Below are 19,173 nucleotides of genomic sequence, written 5' to 3'. Positions count from 1 at the left end.
TGTCTATTGCAGACTGGGAAGACCCTCTAGTGGCCCATGACCTCCTGACCCACAGCTGTGACATATTGTCCTAATCCTCCTCTTCTTTACTACCTTTGGATCAAGCTGCCATCCCTGCTCAGAGCCCAAGCAGAGGCCAAGTCCTGTGCTCCTCTTGGGAGATGGTTTGCTAATCTGATGTGGTGTGAGGGTACTCGGTGAAGTGATCTTGTGGAGAGAAGGGAGTGGGCTCCAGATGGAGGGCTGGCCGTGGGAGATGCTTCTCCTATTGCCTGGTATTCCTTCCTCCAGCTGGGAGGTACAGCCAGGGTTAAAGGCCTTGGGTTGAAAGGTGGCCTGTCTTGGAGAGCCTGAGTGGACTATGCAAGGCCCTGGGGAATGGAGAAAATGAATAGGCCAGCTGTGTCGATGGTGACATAGAAGAGCCCCATGTGACAGCTGCTAATGTTTACATGCCTAGTCTTTCAGCATAGCGGGAACATGAGGAAACAGATGTTCAGAGAACTCCTTGTCTTGTCCCAAGTCACACAGCTGGAAAGCAAAAGTGCTTTCTCAAAGTCAGGTCTGCCAGGAACAGACAATCCAGGCCAGCGTAAGGCCTTAAGGGAATGCACTTCCTCTGTCCCTTTCCTCTTAGGGCCAGAGCTACAAGATCCAGAAGACCCACAGGAAAAGGACCTCAAGCCTTGCACCAAAGAGATCTGGCTCTTCTCTCCACTCCTGGACTTGTAGCAATAGAATTCTTGTTAGATCAACTGACTGACTTCTCTTTTTCAGTGCTCCTTCTCACTACCCAGGGCTGTAATGTAAGAAAATGTGGGGTATAGAACTCAGGCACCACAGGGTACATCCCAAAGTGCTCTTAAAGAAATTCCCCAATGTTGGTGTCTTCTATCTCCTTTGCAAAAAAGTGCACCTAGTGGTCCTCAGATGGACAGAGGGTTAGGTCGACTAGGTCCATGAAAGTTTCGCTATGGACACAGACCACACAGAGGCCTCTGTGATGTGCCAGGAGATGTGTGATGGCTAGACTGACAGCAAGCCCGATTCCCAGAGCATCTAGCCCCTGAGACAGGGCCAGGCTCAGGGTGTCAATCACCTGAGAGGGCATGGAGTCCTAGAGCCAGGTTCTTCTAAGCAGTGACTGTCTTCTCATGTCCAGGGACCTTGACCCAACAAATTTCACCTCTCATGTCCCCAAAATTCAAAAGCTTCACCTTTCTAACTTCTGAACCTGGGTCTCCGATGCCTCTGGTATTGATCTGCCTCCCCTTCTGTCACCAGGAATGTGTCTGACTCTTTCTCATACAGTCCCTCCATCTTAGGCTCCTTGGCCTTTCAAAGTCCTGATCATGAGTTTCTCCTTCATACATCCCCTTATTTTACTGGAACATTTCTCAAAGAGGAGATAGAATTTGATAGAGTATCAAATTCAAGGGAGAAAAGGGTCTTTATAAAATGAACATTAAAAATAATTCCTTATAGAAAATAGCAGCCATTGCTTACCGTAGGGCTGCCTTAAACTGCACCAAATCAAAGGAATCTAACCCAGATCCCAGGGTCTGCTCAGCTACCTCCTTGGCCTATAAAATCAATGACAAAACAGAGACAATGAGCTTTCAGAGCAGGAAAGAGTATACATCACTGATAGGAAGTACTCTTCTAACATTTGGCCAGGAGAACACTGTGCCCCTCCCCTCTATATGACTGCTTTGTATACATCAATAGATCAAAGTGAAAACACGGTGTTAAGGGAAACAGGTGCCTGCTTTCTTTGGGCTGACTTCACAGGAAACACTTCATTCAGACAGGTGGGCACTGGAACCTGATCTGCTGGGAACTGTAACCAGCTGGGATGATGCCATTGTGAGGTCTGGAAGAGTGTTTTCTCCTCCCCTCTCCCCTGGCCCTGAGGGAGTGACTAACTGCCCTTGGAGTTTCTGTCAGATGCTAAGAATATTCAAATACCCAGATTTACAAAAGATCAGTTAAAAAAAACAACAACAAAGGTGGGAGAACTGACAGTGTACAAGCTTTCAGCTAAAGGGCTGAGAAATCCCAAGTTGTGCCAGGGATTCAAGTTCAGTGAGGAGGGGAGATGGCAGGGAGCTGGTGACTACGGCTACAGTGTCTCTGGTATCTACATCATACACAACCTTTCCAATGTCAAATGGCTTCCTTCAGGAAAGGTCCTATTGGCATTGGGAGGCATCAAGCCGACTCTTCTCATCTCCTTACTGGGTCAGATATAGGAATCCAACTCAGCAGGGCAGGTTAACCGCAAAACAGCAAGCAAGAGAACGGTCAGAGAACGAGAACACATGTGCTTGTCTAGGAAAGGCAAGTCAGGTTTTCTAATCTTTAGTTTTTTTGTTTTTTTTTTTAAACACTGAATTACAGGAAATCACACTATATAGTTCAAAACAAACTTGGGGAGCCTGGGTGGCTGAGTCAGTTAAGCATCTGAATCTTGATTTCAGCTCATGTCATGATCCCAGGGTTGTGGGATCGAGCCCCACATCAGGCCCTGCACTGAGCATAGCGCCTGCTGGAGAGTCAGTCTCTCTCTCTCTCTCTCTCTCTCTCTCTCGTCGCCCCCTCCCCCACTTGCATGCTCTCTCCCTAACATTAAAGAATCAAACTTACCTAACTTTACTAAATTCACAGTAAAATAATCTATATTTTTAACTTTTAAAAGGATTTTTAAAAAGCTATTAATTAAAACACTATGCTACAGAATCATTTTCTTTAACACAACCAGAGATCTACAAAGAAGTGCTGATTAGCGGTCCTTTGTAGGACAACAGCAGTTCGGTCACAGGCAACAGAAGCCAACGCTCTCCAGGCATCTCTATGTCTGGTGCCAGCTCCATTGAGGCCCCAACTCGCACAAAACTGAGTACTACCAGGTGTTCAAAGCCAAAACAGATGGATAGGAAGTTTTACATTGAAATAATTACTGAGGAAAGAGAAACATGGTATTTGAATTACCTTTGTTACACTGGAAGTTTTAGTATAACATGCAATGCCAGCCAAAACAGCCTCAATAACAGCAGCATACACCTGGGACAAGAGCCTACTTTAGAACAAAAAAATATGGGTTAACTATAGCATCATAAGATTTCAACAAATGCTGCATGCACATAAATGACATTCCTTAAAGGAATGGATTTTTAAACAGAATGAGAAAAGTGCAAACATGGAACTCATTGATTTATAAACCTTTCAAAGCCATGTGCCCCATACCTGGGATATACTTTGCTCTTATTAAACCATGATAAGAAAAGCCAGCTCTTCTTAATTCTGCTCAGAAAACCAACCTACCCTTCTTGTGATCCAAGAGAAGAGAAACCTGTGGGCTCCCTAGCCCCTCTATGTCAGGAGCCTGAATCCCTTCAGTGTCATGGTACAGACTTCACTTTTCCAGGACCAAGCTCAGCACACCTTCATGTCATCTCCCCCGGCTTGCTATGGGCTGGCTGTTACTGGAACCTCAGGGTAGGAGACTTCAGGGGCAAAAGAGATCAGTAGAGGAGAAGACGAGCTCCACTTAAATTCAAATTACCAGCTACTGACCACTTTCCAAGTAGCTTACCTGATCTAGAGAATAGAGAATGCTTCTGAGGGGAAACATTCTCTTCCTAAAGTCTCCCTGCTCGCCAATCTTGTTCTTTCTCTTGGACTTCTCACTTCCCAAAGTGAATCTAAGTTTTTTTTTCCTTTGCCAGACTGGGACTGCTATGAAGGTCCCTAGAAAATCCAAGACTGGTTCTTCTTAAGCAGAAATTTTCAATCTCTGCATTTTGGGTCAGATAATTCTTTGTCATGGGGTCAGTCTTGTGCACTACAGGATGTTTATTAGCAGCACCCCTGGTCTCTATCCATTAGATGCCAGTAGTACCCCAGCTGGGATAACAAAATGTCTCCAGCATGGTCAACCGTCTCTGGGGGTGGGCTGGGGCTGGGGGGAGAGAAGCAGTAAAATTGCCCTTGGTTGAGAACTACAACTTTAGGGGAGGGAGATCCGAGATCTTACAAGGATAATTATAGAGAGAAGGGGTTCTTCCACGAGGCCCTGAAAAGCAAGGGAGGTGCCCTAGCACGAAAGTGATAAAGCCTTCCCTCAGAAGACATCTTTTTTTATGCCTGAGAATCTCCTAACAGGTAAAGGAAGGTGACAGGAGTTGGAAAGCAGGAAGGAACACAGAAATGATCTGGTCTAATCTTCTCCTCTTACAGAAGAAGTATGGCCTCTGAAGGTGGAATATAAAGTTGTCCATGGCACAGAAAATGAATGGCAGACTTGAATTCAGGTCTGATGCCAGCCTCATGCTTTTCTACTGTGCCATGTCATACTGCCAACTTCTTTAATTTCCTCTCTGGCTCCTGCACCACACCTCCACATTACAGGTAAGGGATTTGAGTTGGGTAGAAGAAAAAAAGACAGAAAAAGTATGTATAACAAAATGATAGCTCCAAGAATCAGCATATCTTGAACACTGCTGGCCAGGCCATGAGAGAGGGGTCTCTCCTGGTACGAAGTAGGCCTGGCAGGGACACTGACGATGAGCTTGGCCACTTCCAAGTAAGACCACAATCCTCCATACCTCAACACCAATACCAAAGACATATAGGTCTTCTTCCTTTTCCCACCCAGCCTGAATCAGACATCATTCAGCACCAACACTGTTCAGGTCTCCCCACACATGGACTTCTATACAGACCTTCAGATACAAGCCGAAGGCAAAGGTACCTGGTTATGTACTCAAAATGGCCTGAATGGGAGGCCCAAGATTCATGACAAGGGAAAAGTCTGCTCCATGCCTAGATGGTACTGCTATTGCCTTCCCTAGGACTCCACAAGGCCCAAGTTCCACCAGCTCTGTGACTTAGTCTCCCAATACGGGCCCATGCACCCCTCAATACCAGTCCTTGAAGCAGGGCACAAAAGAATTTGGTTTAGGAGAAATGCCAAAGATCCGGAATGAAGATCTAGTGGCTAAGCACAGCTGGCATAAAAGTACCAGCAGGTACAAAGCAAGACTATATATACCCACGAACATGAGAATGTGGCTGACTTGCTGCTAAAGTGCAGACATTTAAATCCACACATTCAAAAACTGCAGAGGGGTGCCTGGGTGTATCAGTCTGTTGGGCCTCTGACTTCAGCTCAGGTCATGATCTCGAGGTTCATGAGTTCAAGCCCTGTATCGGGCTCTGTGCGGACAGCTCAGAGCCTGGAGCTTGCTTCCAGTTTCTGTGTCTCCCTCTGTCTGCTCCTCCCCTGCTCATGCTCTCTCTATCTCACTCTCTCTCAAAGAATAAACATTTAAAAAAATATTTTTATTTTTATTTTTTTAATATATTTTTTTAAAATTTATTTCTAGGAGAGAGAGAGAGAGAGAGACAGCGTGAGCAGGGGAGGGTCAGAGAGAGACGGAGACACAGACTCTGAAATAGGCTCCAGGCTCTGAGCTAGCGGTCAGCACAGAGCCCGATGTGGGGCTCGAACCCACAAACTGCGAGATCATGACCTAAGCGAAAGTTGGACGCTTAACCGACTAAGCCACCCAGGCGCCCCTAAAAAAATATTTTTAAACTGCACACACACACTGCGATGCCTGGGTGGCTCAGTTGGCTGAGTGTCTGACTCTTGATTTTGGCTCAGGTCATGATCTCATGGTTTGTGAGTTTGAGCCCTGCATCGGGCTTTGTGCTGACATTGTGGTCTGCTTGGGATTCTCTTTCTTTCCCTCTTTTTCTGCCTCTCTCCCTGCTCTTACTCTCTTAAAAAAAGAAACAAAAAACAAAAAACCTACACACACATTAATTACAGCTATACAAAACGTAAGTGTAGAATTTAAAACAACCCAGAAAGATACACAGTAAGATATTAAAGGATAGTGCCAAAGAGGAGGAATTATAGCTGATCTTATTTTTCTTACCTTCTTTTCTATTTTCCAAATTTTCTGTAGTCTGACTCTATTCCTATTTTTTCTAATACAGCTTAGTGTTTCCTAACGCAGAGATTATGATTCAGTAATTCTGGGAACTACTATAGCCTGAGGATCATATATTTATAAAAAGATCCTTAGATGATTCTTTGTGGCCTGTCACCATTGGCCTTTGGGAAGCACGTGTCTAGACCATAGTAGTTTAAGTTGGAATATTTAGGTAATAACAGAACCCTATTATGTTTGTTATTTCTGAAGGAAAATTCCTTTTTGGAATTCAGTAGTTCCAGCATTGTTATGGATTGAATTGTGTCCTTCTAAAATTCATATTGAAACTCTAACCCTCAATGTGACTGTATCTGGAGATAGGACCTTTAAGAAAGTCATTAAGGTTAAATGAGATCATAAGAGTAGGGCCCTAATCCAGTAGGACTGGTGTCCTTATAAGAAGAGGAAGAGACATCAGAGATTTCTGTTTCTCCACTAGAGCACAGAGCAAGAAGGTGGTGGCCTGCAACTCAAGGAGAATGACCTCACCAGAGGCCAACGCTACTGGACCTGGAACCTGGACTTTTAGCCTCCAGAATTGTGAGAAAATAAATTCTGCTGTTTAAGCAACCCAATCTGTGATGTTTTGTTATGGCAGCCCAAGCAGACTAACACAAACATTAATGAGTTTATTTCTTATCTTTGGTTTCCTGTTCTATGTGGGGGGAAAAAAGTTAACACCAGGACCTTTCTAAAGTTGCACAGCCTGAGTTCAGATCCTAGCTCTGATCTCTAAGCCTGAGAGTCAACTCCAGAGGAAACACTACTCAGACCAGATGGGGTTTCACAGATTCTCCCAATGCACTTCAGGATGTTTTATTAGTGAGAAAGCCTCTGATACAAAACATATTGTGTAGAAGACATAGGAAGAAGAGTCAGGCCATTGAAATGCATGGGTGTGCAGGTAGAAAGTTCCTGAGTTCTGGAGGGAGGAGCACATGTCAAAGCCAGCAGGACTCCATGCCAAGACAGGGGCTGGGAAACCATAGCTCTGCTCACTGCTTCACCCTGATGTCCTACCCACTGCTGATCTCAAAGGAGGTACATGGGACAGCCACTTCAGAGTAACTCAACTTTGAGAAAGAAAAAATAAGACAGAGGGGCACATGGGTGGCTCAGTTGGTTGGGTGTCCGACTCTTGATTTCAGCTTGGGTCATGATCTCATGGTTTGTGAGTTCAAGCCCCACATCGGGATCTGCGCTGGAAGCGCGGAGCCTGCTTGGGATTCTGTTTCCCTCTCCCTCTGCCCCTCCCCTGCTTTCTCTGTCTCTCTCTCTCTCTCAAAAATAAATACAAAGAAAAAAGAAAAAAAAATAAGATAGAAATGAAGACTTACATTTGTTCAGTTTTCTTGGGCAGCTTACTCTCCTCACCTGTGAAAGAGAACCATGAATTAAGTGTGACAATATCACAAGACATGCAAACATTTCAGAAGGAGACTAGAAGGAGATGTCGAGAATTACATTTTTTTCCTTTTGGGTTAAATACAGTATAAGCACAAACAAAAGAGAATCTTAGCTTCGCCTGGTATCCTCCTAGTCCTTCACTCCTGACACTGATTTTGACAACTTACTCAGCATTACCACTAAACAACAGAGAAGACATGGGGAATTTTAGGCTCTGGAGTGTTTCTTGTCTTTATTTTTAATTTTATAAGTTAAGAGGTATAATTAAGTAGGCTCAGTTCTGCCTCTTTCATCGTCTCTTTAATTAGCTGACCCTTAATTATCATGCTTCTTTCAGAATCTTGCCACTTATATGGCAACACCCAGGTGAAAATCTGGTTTCTGCTATACTCTGTTCTGTGGAGCAGTGCTGAAATCCTCATTCATTTTAGAGGTTCTTCTCTGTACCTCTTGGGTATCTGCAACTTCTGGTCACCCTAGCAAGGAGAGCAGCTCTGGGGGGCCTAACCTTTCTGGATGGCCATGCAGCATGGAGCACTTGCTCCTGCGAATGTTCCCAGTTGACAGGTACCCTTCTACCAGGGTCCTTCCTCACAGAATAGCAGGCACCTGGCTGAGTCACCCAAACTCCCACTGTAGCCCACACCTCCTGCTATCTCCAGCTAAGACTTGACTCATCTTTGCCTACCCTCTGACACTGAGCACATGGTCTCACATATGGTTAGACTATATATGTCCTGAGCTGATAATTATTCCTCCTGAAATACATTCTTTGAGAAATGTGTTAGGCACATCAACTCTCCTTTTGGAATGTGAGAGGGAGTTGGAGGCCTACAAAGTAGGTATCACAAGCTTCTGGGGAAAGCAGTAAACTGTGAGTCCCCTTCTATTTAGTTCATTAGGTAAGTTGATGGGATGATGACTTACAGGAACTTACCCAAGTAAGGAACGTGGGTAGCTCCAAAAAAGTATGTTCTTGAACAGGCAAGGGGTCCCTTTGGTGAGACGCACTGTACTACCTAGATGTCAGAAAAAAGTAAAACAGGAGCAGGGACTTAGGTGTGTACTGTTAGACAAATGAAAAGTAAAGAGTTAAAAGAAATCAATTTTATCTCACCAACAGATGATTTATTATTTTTTAAAGGCACAGGGAAAACGGTCATGTTTAGCCGTTCTTTTTCCAAAGGTATTTTGTGTGTGTGTGTGTGTGTGTGTGTGTGTGTTTAACCTTGATTACATCGTAAGGTTGCTGTCGGGTCAGCCCATGATGCTAATGAATTCACAACTTAGAAGGAAAAGAGGAAATATGCTTGGATTTTGACTGCCATTAATAGTCCAGGACTTTCACAGTGATGTCCTTGGCCAACATGACAGGCATATGTGTGGGGGAGGTATAAACTCAAGGACAGTGCTCCCCAGGTCCCCACCTTCATTTGTATTTCATCTCTATACATAGGCCTTGAAGAAAAGAAAGTAAGTTCTCTAGATTTTAAAATTCTTATTCTTCTCTGTTTAGTTGTTCATTTATACAAAGGAGGATACAGATGTCCTTTTCTCTTGTGAAAATCCAGCATCTCATCAGGGTTCCCAGGATATCAGGTATAAAACAAAACAAAAATGCTACTATAAGAACTAAAGACAAAGAAATTAGCACAATATATTTAAAAAAAACAAACGCTAAATGTGACACAAATATTCATTCTACTCCAATGTTTAAGGAAGTCACAAGAGAATACATGGCATTTTTCTGTAATATTGTGAACACCATGAATCCAAAGATTTGTAATAAGGACTAGTTATGACTACTCTGTAATTCACCATCATGAATATGATCAATATTGCCATGAACCTAAATAAACACACACACGTATTTCTAATCGTTGGTTAATGGGCATATTTCCTCAATAAAACATGTTCCCTGGACTTCCAAATTTCTCCTAACTGAAGTTTTCTTTAAAGATGCCACACGTTTCAAACATGATTCCTAAGATTATATCATAAATTTGTATAAGCAAATTTCACATCTAATTTACTGAGACATTCAAAGAAATCAGTACAAGAGAATTTACACATATGATGTATATCCAAATAATCTAGATTGGCATGTTTTACCTGTCACCTATTAATCTGTAAATTATTCATAAATGGCATAGAAGTGGAAAGGGTAAGTATGTTACACTGAAAAAGAGATGAATGAAGATAAAAGGTCATCATCTCAGATCCCACACCCACACCCCAGGACCAGATCTCATGTGAGTTCCTCGACCTCATTAAGTTTCCGTGCTTGTAAAATAAAGATCCCCAATTATTATAGAAAGTTGTGTAAAGAACTTGCAAAATTAAAAAAAAAACTTAATAGATTATTTTGAAGAGCAGTTGTAGGTGTACAGAAAGAAGTTAAACCCACAGGTGTGTGTGGCCCTCCCTACATCCTCCAGAAGTCTCCTTCTCTCCCTCTAGTCCGTAATCAGCTCCCAGGAGTTCATCAAAATTGTTGTTTACATGTGGTTTCTGCTCCAGGTAGGCAGACATTGGCTGTGACTCTCTGGATTCACCTCTCTAGATCTCAGAGTGGATCTGCCTTGAGACTTCAGTTCTTTGATGACTCCAAGAAAAGTTGTTGGGTTTGGTTTTTTAGCTTTCGTGTTGTTGTAAGGATGGGAAAGATGATTTCTAAGCTCTTTACATGTTAGCACCGAAAGTAAAAGTAGGACCTGGATCTTACTTAAATCCCGCACTTTAGTTAGCCTTCCTTTGACACTGGTTCTGTGGCTGAACAGGGGAGCACACTGTTTAGTTACTACCAAGTAGGAGTGTAACTCCAGGTTCTCCACACAGACTCTGCTGACACCCAGTGTGGGTGTGTGTGCACGCACACGCCAGGAGTGCATGCTCCTTGTTACTGCTGGGCAGGAACAGGGGTTTAGGTTCCCCAATATGCCTCTGCTGACACCACCCTGGCTTGGGAGAGTGACAGACACTACGAGTAAGCGACGGCCTTGTTACAGCTGAGTGGTGGTGCAAGTCCTGACTCTGCACTGGCCTCCAATGATAGCATCCCAAGGAAGAACACCTCGTTACTGTGGGGTAGAGGTAGACATCCAGGCTCCCCTGTTGTCTCCACAGATAATACTACAGGGGGAGGGAGGGCTCACTGGTGCCCAGTGGGGATGAAAGTCATGGTCCCCTACTGGGCCTTCTCTAACACTAATACTGACAGGAGAGGGGGTGGGTGGGTAAGGCAATGGTGCCTGGTTATAGCCTGGTAGGGGTGGACATCTAGGCTCCTCACTCAGCCCTGTTGGCAGGGGTAGATGGAGATACAGTTTTTTTCTGAGGGGTTTGGCTGGAATAGAATAGCTGTTATCTAAAAGTTTTGTCTTTTTTTTTTTTAGGTTTATTTTATTACTTTTTAAGAGAGAAAGAAACAGAGTATGAGCGAGGGGAGGGGCAGAGAGAGGGAGACACAGAATCTGAAGCAGGCTTCAGGCTCCAAGCTGTCAGCACAGAGCCTGACATGGGGCTCAAACCCATGAACTGCGAGATCATAACCTGAGCCAAAATCAGATGCTTAACCGACTGAGCCACCCAGGCGCCCCTAAAAGTTTTCGGTCTTTTTAGGCTGTCCCCTTCCTAGTCCTTCCACTATAGAGAACAGACTTTACTTAGGGCTTTCTAGGTCTGTGCCTATTAGCATTTCTGGGTTGTCAACTTCTCCAATATCCAGTCTGGGATATACAGGCAAAAAGGAAGCCCAGAAAAATCCACTGCCATTTTGTCCCTTTGGTCCTAAGGTTCTCATCCAGCCTGCCTTCTTCTACCTTCCAGAGTCTTCCTATGTTTCTTTTATATACAGTGTCCAGGGTTTTTAGTTGTACTTAGCAGAAGGAATAGGAAGAAGTAGGTCTATTCCATCTTCCCAGAAGCAGAAATCAGCTAGTCTCATTAAGTTTTAATTTAACATGTAGAGACAACAAATAAGATTACACAAAGAAGCCTATACCATTTGGCATTTTCTGTATATTCCAAGGGTGCTCTGGGAGGTTAAAATGAGGCCTGAGCCCTCCCATTACAGGACAGTAAGATCCTGACAGCATATCTATTCAAGCAGCCCTATGTTCCTGACTGGCTTGGAGGCAGATCTGAGGTTTCAGTCCTGAGAGAGTAGGTCTCATGTGCTCCAATCAAAACTAAAAAATAGTACCTACCTCCCCAGATTTCCTGATTATCAGGAACATTCTGAAAATATCCTAAATTACCATCACTAGAGTCTCACATTTCAGTCTAATGTTTCCTTTAAAAGAACATAGTAGATAATTTACCACCCAATGCAAAAGCCTTCTCCCTGGCACCCTCAATACAAGAACAGTGACCTTCAAGGTTTATGTCCTGAAATGTAACCATCAAGACAAAACAAACTCAGGCTTAGATGACTCTATTTCCAAGCTAATTTAAAATTCTTATTCTACTGACAATACTACTATGACAACTTAAAGAGTTTGGTTTGTGGAAGTATTTTTTAACCTTTTTCCTTTAAATATTTAAAAATTAACTATGATGTTTTCAAATTATACCTAGCACTTCTATAAATACAGTTTGCAATCACTTCTTTCACTCCAAAACAACTTCAAGTTCAAGGTTAAATAAATACACTAACTGGAAAGGTTACCCTTATCCTCTCCTCTTTCCTATTTAATAATAAAACCAATTAAACAGCAGGTAGTCAAGCCACTCACCATGTGTTTGGCAAAGCTCCCACTTGGACCAGTGCTGCGTACCAGGTGCCCTTCAGAAGGGAAATTAAAGTTGCCAGCATTCAGGTTTTCTTGTGTGGAGTGATTACCAAAGAGAACGAATGGCTGCCTATTAGGGCTGGAGTGGCAAACAAGAAACATGATTAGAAAAGAGAGTCCTGGCCAGGACAATTTTCCAGTGAGTGGGTTCTTGGGGTTCTTAGAGTGGTGTCTTTGGTCTGAGCAAAGAGGTCAATACAGCCCCCCCTAACACTCCTTGCTGGGTGGGAAGGAATGCCAGATATCTCTGATTGACCCATAGAGATCATTTAGGGACATAACTAAATTCCAAGCCAGGTTTTTATATTCAGCTTATCCTATTTCTTAAGGAGAAAGTTCTGGAAGTCTGCTGTTCATGATGCAGAGATGGAGCAAAATTCTAGTTTCACACAATAGCATTTTAGTAGAAACAGGAATTTTAAAGGATGATAGCAGCTGTGATAGACTGCAGGCAGACAACAGAAATTCGGAGTAGCTTTTAGGATGGGAAAAGGAGAGTAGGGCTGCAAACGTTCTCACTACCACACCCACCTGCCCTGCATGTGTCCCCTTCTTCCATCTCCTGTCTTGGTTAGACTTGTCTTTTTATTTTTGTTTTTACTTTCTTTTCACTTCTCAATCCACTTCAATTGACCCCCTCAGTCATTTCACTCAAATTACTCTTGCAAAAAGTCACCAAATGACTTTCATGTAGCAAACAGCCAATCCACTAGACAGTCTTCAGCCTGCCCCTCCTTGGTCTCTCAGCAGCACCTGATACCCTCTCCCTGCAAGGGCTGTTGCTTCTCAGTCTCCCTTGTCAGTCATTCTCCTCCTCTCTCTGTCTCAGAATATTCCTAGGGTTTTACTTTCAGCTATCTGCCTCCCCTCTCCTCTTTCATGATTTATCCCACTACACCTGTTCCCCTTCTAGTTCTTGCAGTAAATAAACAGAACCATCATCCATCCAGGGACTAAGCCAGACCTGAGAGGCTTCCAAAGGCCTCCTTGACTTCTTCTGCCCCTAACCCTCTAAATCCAATCAGTCAACCCACTAGTCGTCCATTTCCCTCAATCCACATGGTTACAAGCATTGTTCACGCTGCCATCATTTCCTCCCCTGATGACTGTAATGCTTCCTCACAGCTACCCTGCTTTGACTCTTGTTCTCCTACAGTCTCTTTTCCACAGTGCAGAGAGCACAACCTTTTACACATGCAGAGACTTTAATGCCTTTGTTATTTTCAGGAGGACTGAAATCTTTCACATGGCCAAAGAGGATCTACATGGTCGGGCCTGGCCAACTTCTTTGGCTCCATGGAAGGCCACTCTCCTCCAATTCCTATACTCCACCAAACTCATCTTCTTTTATGTTCCTTATGTTCTCATCTCAGCATGCTTTTCTCCCTTAATTATCTTTTTTTTTATTTTTTTAAGATTTTACTTTAAAGTAAATTTCTACACCTATTGTGGGGCTCAAATCCACAACCCCAAGATCAAGAGTCACACACCCTGCTGACTGAGCCAACCCAGGAGCCCCTACCTTAATTATCTTTGCTCATCATTCAGATTTCCCCCCAGAGGAGGCCATGCTCCCCAGCTATGGTCTTCATAGTACCAAGTTCTTTTTCCTTCATGGCACCAATCAGAGTTTGTAATTACATTTTTTGTGAGGTTGCCACCTCACATCCACTCCCCTTGTTAAGCCCATTTCTCTACCACCAATCACCCTTCTTCCCCAAGAAACTTACCTGTTTTCAGTTATATGGCTGGAGATCATCCCATGACTGAAGTAACTTCTGAATGGCTAGAAAAGAAGCCAACACTGTATTACGTATCACAATTTTATAAAACAATCACAACTATCTCTGACATATGTATGTGCATAGATATAGAGTGTGTATCTGAAAGACAGAATGAGAGAGAGGTGTTTATAGATTATTATAAGAACATGGAAAGACATATATGGCAGAAAGCAACATGAATTTGGGGGACAAGAAGCAAACAAGCAGCAACAGAAATAAAGACAAAAGGCTATAAGAGAAAAAGAAAGGTAAAGAAAAGAAATTCATGTCGAATTTTATGGATTTTTAATTACTAAAACAAAATTGGACCAACTATTATCTATGGTCCGAGTTACTAATCATGTAGGAATTTTCCCTTCTATTTAAAATTTGTTTTTCTACATTTCTTTTTTTTAATGTTTACTTTTGATAAAGACAGAGAGCAAGCAAGCGCATGCTGGGGCAGAGAGAGGAGGACAGAGAATCTGTCAGCACAGACACCTGGGGCTTGAACCCACAAACCATGAGATCAGGGCCTGAGCTGAAGTCAGACACTTAACCAACTGAGCCACCCAGGTGCCCCTGTTTCTCTACATTACTAATAAAGAAATATATATATAAATTCTAACATACTAATTTAAAATCAGCATTGAGAAAGAATTCACAGAACTTAGAAATACACGGAAAGAAGTTTCCCAGGAAAGCACAGAAGTAACTTCTCAGCATTGGTGTGTACAATGCTAGGCTAAACACTGACCAAAAACTGATTGCAGAGACTATGTCAAAAGGGTCAAAATTTCAAAAGGCAATTTTAGTTCCCTTAAATAACATCTATTGTTTACCTCTTGCTCCAATTATGTAAGTAATACATACTTATTTTAGAATATAACAATCTTTAAGAACTGTTAACTTTGCTATATTTTCTGATATATTTTCTTCCTATCTTTTCTCTATGGTACATCGAGAGCATATGGCTGTACCAAAGTTTATTCAATAGCCCTCCATTCTTGGAAATCTATATTGCTAATAACTTTCTTATATCATAATACTGTAATAAACAACTTTTCATAAATTTTATTTACAACTTTGATTATTTCCTTAAAGCAGATGTGGAAATGAAATTATAGGGTAAAAAGACAGATCTATATTGCCAAATTGTTTTCCAAAGAAGTTTTATCAATGTACACTTCCACTTACAATACATGAGTGCGTCTATCTCAGGGTAAACTCAAACACTGTGGATTAAATGTCCATTTAAAAATATATTTTCCAAGTTGATAAATGAAAAATGGTACCGCACTGCTGCTGTATTATACATTCCCTTGATTTCTAATGAAATAGAGTATATAATTCAAATATGTTCAATGGTCATGTGGATTTCCCTTTGATAATTAACTGTTTACATCCTCTGGATGTTCATCTACTGGAGTTTTGGTGTTTGCAAGTCTTACTAATCTGCAAAAATTCTTTATACATTAAAATAATTGTTACATTTTACAGAGGTTTACTATGTGACCTGTGATGGACACTTAAATGTATTATTTCAAGTAATCCTAATAGCCTATGAGGTTCATTCAATCACTATTTCCTCTAGTTCAGTTAATAATACTGTACTAATATTTAAATGGGAAAAAACATATGAAAATAAAATATAAGGTGGCTTTCAAACATGAAAAAAGGTTCAAGCTTACTCATTAATACAAAAATACAAATTAAAATGATACTTAGCTACCATTTCTTATCTATGAGATGGTGAAAAACTAAAAAGTGTGACAATACATCCTGTTGGTGAGGCTGTGGTGTAACAGGCACTCTCATATACAGTTGGTGGGAATGCAAATTGGTCAACCCTTCTGAAGAGAAATTTGGCAATAGCTAACACAACTAGATATGCACTTACCTTCTGACCCAGCAACCGCATTATTAGGTATACAAACCTCCAACAATATGAAAATACATAAGCAGAAAGTTATTTACTATGGCACTGTTTGCAATGGCAGAATATTGAAAACAACCTAAGTAAGCACACGTATGGGGCACCTGGGTGGCTCATTCGGTTAAGCGTCCAACTTCGGCTCAGGTCATGATCTCATGGTTTGTGGGTTTGAGCCCGTCGGGCTCTGTGCTGACTGCCAGCTCAGAGCCTGGAGCCTGTTTCAGATTCTGTTATCTTCCTCTCTCTCTGACCCTCCCCTGTTCACGCTGTCTCTCTCTCTCTCAGAAATAAATAAAAAACATTAAAAAAAGTTTTTAAATAAGCACACATAAGAGAATGGCTAAATAAATTACAAATCTACTTACTGTAATACTATGACTCATAACAAAGAATGAGAAGATCTCAATGAACTGACTTGGAGAATTCTAGGATATATTCTTGTTAAATGAAAAAAGTGGAAATGACTACATGTATGTTGCCATTCAATGAAAAAAAGCAAGAGGACATAAGAAAATATACATGTATCTGCTCATTTGTGCAAAAGAAAAAAAAAGATAAATCAGAAATGAAGAGATTTGTTATCTACTGGTAGTAGAGTAGGTGAAAAATGGTGGAGACACAGAGTGAATGAGAAGAAGATGGTAGGAAACAAGGAGGGACAGGTCACAGAATATACCTTTTTGAGTATCTTTTACTCTTGGAACCACAGTAATGAGAAAAGAAAAAAAAACTCCAGAAAACTAAAAAGGCTATTGGTGAGATGTGGGACTACTTCAAGTGGCCTAATATAGAGGTAATTAGTCTCTGAAAAATTAGGGCAGAAAACATATCTGAACGAATAATGGCCAAAACCTTCCCAAACATGATGAAAACTATGAATCCACAGATCCAAGAAGCTCAACAAAAGCCAAGCACAAGAAACATAGAGAAAATTATAGTGAGACACACCAGAAACAACTCAAAACCAGTTAAAAAAAAAAAAGAGAGAGAGAGAAAATCTTAAAAGCTGCTAGAGGGGAAAAAAAGCTCAGGTATACAGAGAGGAACAAAGATAAAGTAAAAGAGCAGACCATCAGAAACAATGCAAGTGAGAAGACAGTGCAGCATCTTCCAGCTATGAGAAGGAAAAAAAACAGTCAACCAAGAATTGGCAAATGTCTTCGAAAAATGAAAGTGAAATAGTTATTTTTTCAAACCTATACAAGCTGTAAGAATTCATCATCAGAAGGTTTTCACTATGAAAAATATTAATGGACACTCTTCAGGAAGAAGGAAATCATACCAAATGGAAATCTGGATCTACACAAAGGAATGAAGAGTATCAAAAACAGTAACTACAGGGGCGCCTGGGTGGCTTAGTCGGTTAAGCGTCCGACTTTAGCTTAGGTCATGATCTCGCGGTTTGTGGGTTCGAGCCCTACATCGGGCTCTGCGCTGACTGCCAGCTCAGAGCCTGGAGCCTGTTTCAGTCTGTGACTCCCTCTCTCTCTGACCCTCCCCTGCTCACGCTGTCTCTCTCTCTCTCTCCTAGAAATAAATAAATATTAAAAAAACAAAACAAAACAAAAAAAAACAGTAACTACATGGGCAAATATGTAAGATTTTTTTTTATTACTTAAATATTTTTAAAAAGAAATAAAACAAGATTAAAAAGATAACTGACTGCTTAAACAAAAATAATAGCAATGTATTGGTGGGGTTTATAACATATGTAAAAGTAAAATGCATGACAGCAAAGGTCAACATCAGCTCCCAAGATCAGGGGTCAGCTCAACACAGGAGAGCTGAGGCTGGTAATGCAAAACCAAAGTAGGCTCAAGTGCAAGCTCAAGATTTCTCTTCTGATTCTTCTTACTGACTAGTTTTGGAGGCAGGCCTGTGCGTCGGTTCTTGATTTAGACACATCTGTTTATTCATGGAGTGAATCTCACCCTGAATCCAGTAACCTCATCATTGCTTGCGTGGAAAAAAAAATTTACCTAGAGGCTCAACTGACAAAGGTGTCATACGTGAAGAATTATTTCTAGGGTTATTAAGTAGTGCCCAACAGAATTCCTTGCTGACAGAGGTATCATGACACTGAAAAATGACTATCCTTATTCAGAAGCTGGTACCAAAAAAACCCAACTTCCTTATAGAGGTTGGTAGGCTGGCATGGGGGTTAAAAACTTCTGTACAGCATACAACAAAGCATAAGGAAAGAATAGCCAACATATTAGGATTGGTAGTGTTGTATTCTGAAAAAATTAACAAAAACAGAAACAATAAGTTAATCAAGATTTTCTTTCTCTTTGACCCTTCCCTTACATACCTCACCCGCTTGAGATTCAGAAAGTTCCAGCAGGAAAGGGATTTCTGTGTCAAAATTAGCAAAGAAGCTAGTCCACTGATGTTCAAAAGCCACCAAATCCTATGAAGAAAAGGAAAAGGATAATGCATTTGGTTATATTAAGAATCATGAATCAGATGTCAAAGTCCCAGACTATTTAAATATGTTTTAAAAGTTAGCAGAAGGAGCACTTGTGTGGCATAGCTGGTTAAGTGTCTGACTTCGCCTCAAGTCATGATCTCATGGTTTGTGAGTTCAAGTCTTGCACCAGGCTCACTGCTGTCAGTGAAGAGCCTGCTTTGGATCCTCTGTCTCCCTCTCTCTCTGCACCTCCTCCACTCGCTCTCTCTCAATAAATAAACAAACATTAAAAAAAATTAACAGCAAACTATAGATACATGTTATAAAATAAATGAACCTCAAAAACATTATGCCAAATGAAAGAGGACAGATAAATGAGCACCTGGTGTATTCCCCACTTATATGGAATATCCAGAATAGGCAAATCTATAGAGACAGAAAGTAGGATCAGTGATCTGAATGAGGCCAGGGAGGAACAGAGACTGACTGGAAATGAACACAAGGGAATTTTTTGGGTTGATGAAAATATTCTAAAATTCGATTGTGGTGATGGTTGTACAATTCTGTAAATTTCACTAAAAATTACTGAACTGTACATTTAAATGGGTGAATTTTACGGTATATAAATTATAGTATAATAAAATTGCTTTTTTTTTTTTTTAAAAGGGCAGTAATGGCCACCCTGTGCCTTACTTTAGCAGTCTTTGTTGGAGAGAAGGACCTATTTATGATGTACCTTAAAGAAAGGTACATCCAGTGCCAAAAGGGTCACATCAGTGGAGCTTTAAGGACAAATTAGATGACCTTAGTTAGAAGTTGGGTGGTGCCACGAGTGGCCCAGAGCCCTCTCCTCCTTCACACC

General features: G+C 41.5%; 1 protein-coding gene across 1 annotated transcript in view; it reads right to left on the bottom strand.

The window, feature by feature from the left end:
- The window catches only part of DNAAF9 (dynein axonemal assembly factor 9), a 133,268-nt gene that overhangs the window by 66,818 nt on the left and 47,277 nt on the right, over positions 1-19,173 (bottom strand). The window contains exons 9-15 of the mRNA XM_077767045.1: positions 18,213-18,311; positions 13,933-13,988; positions 12,146-12,281; positions 8,347-8,428; positions 7,340-7,376; positions 2,992-3,079; positions 1,507-1,583 (exon numbers count right to left, since the gene is read on the bottom strand). Of these exons, the coding sequence (XP_077623171.1) occupies positions 1,507-1,583; positions 2,992-3,079; positions 7,340-7,376; positions 8,347-8,428; positions 12,146-12,281; positions 13,933-13,988; positions 18,213-18,311 (575 nt within the window). The remainder of the gene's footprint in view (positions 1-1,506; positions 1,584-2,991; positions 3,080-7,339; positions 7,377-8,346; positions 8,429-12,145; positions 12,282-13,932; positions 13,989-18,212; positions 18,312-19,173) is intronic.

This window comes from Crocuta crocuta, unplaced genomic scaffold (assembly GCF_008692635.1).
Source record: "Crocuta crocuta isolate KB4526 unplaced genomic scaffold, BGI_CrCroc_1.0 scaffold15, whole genome shotgun sequence".
In the NCBI taxonomy this organism is placed as follows: domain Eukaryota; kingdom Metazoa; phylum Chordata; class Mammalia; order Carnivora; family Hyaenidae; genus Crocuta; species Crocuta crocuta.
This window is presented reverse-complemented; position numbering and strand designations above follow the sequence as displayed.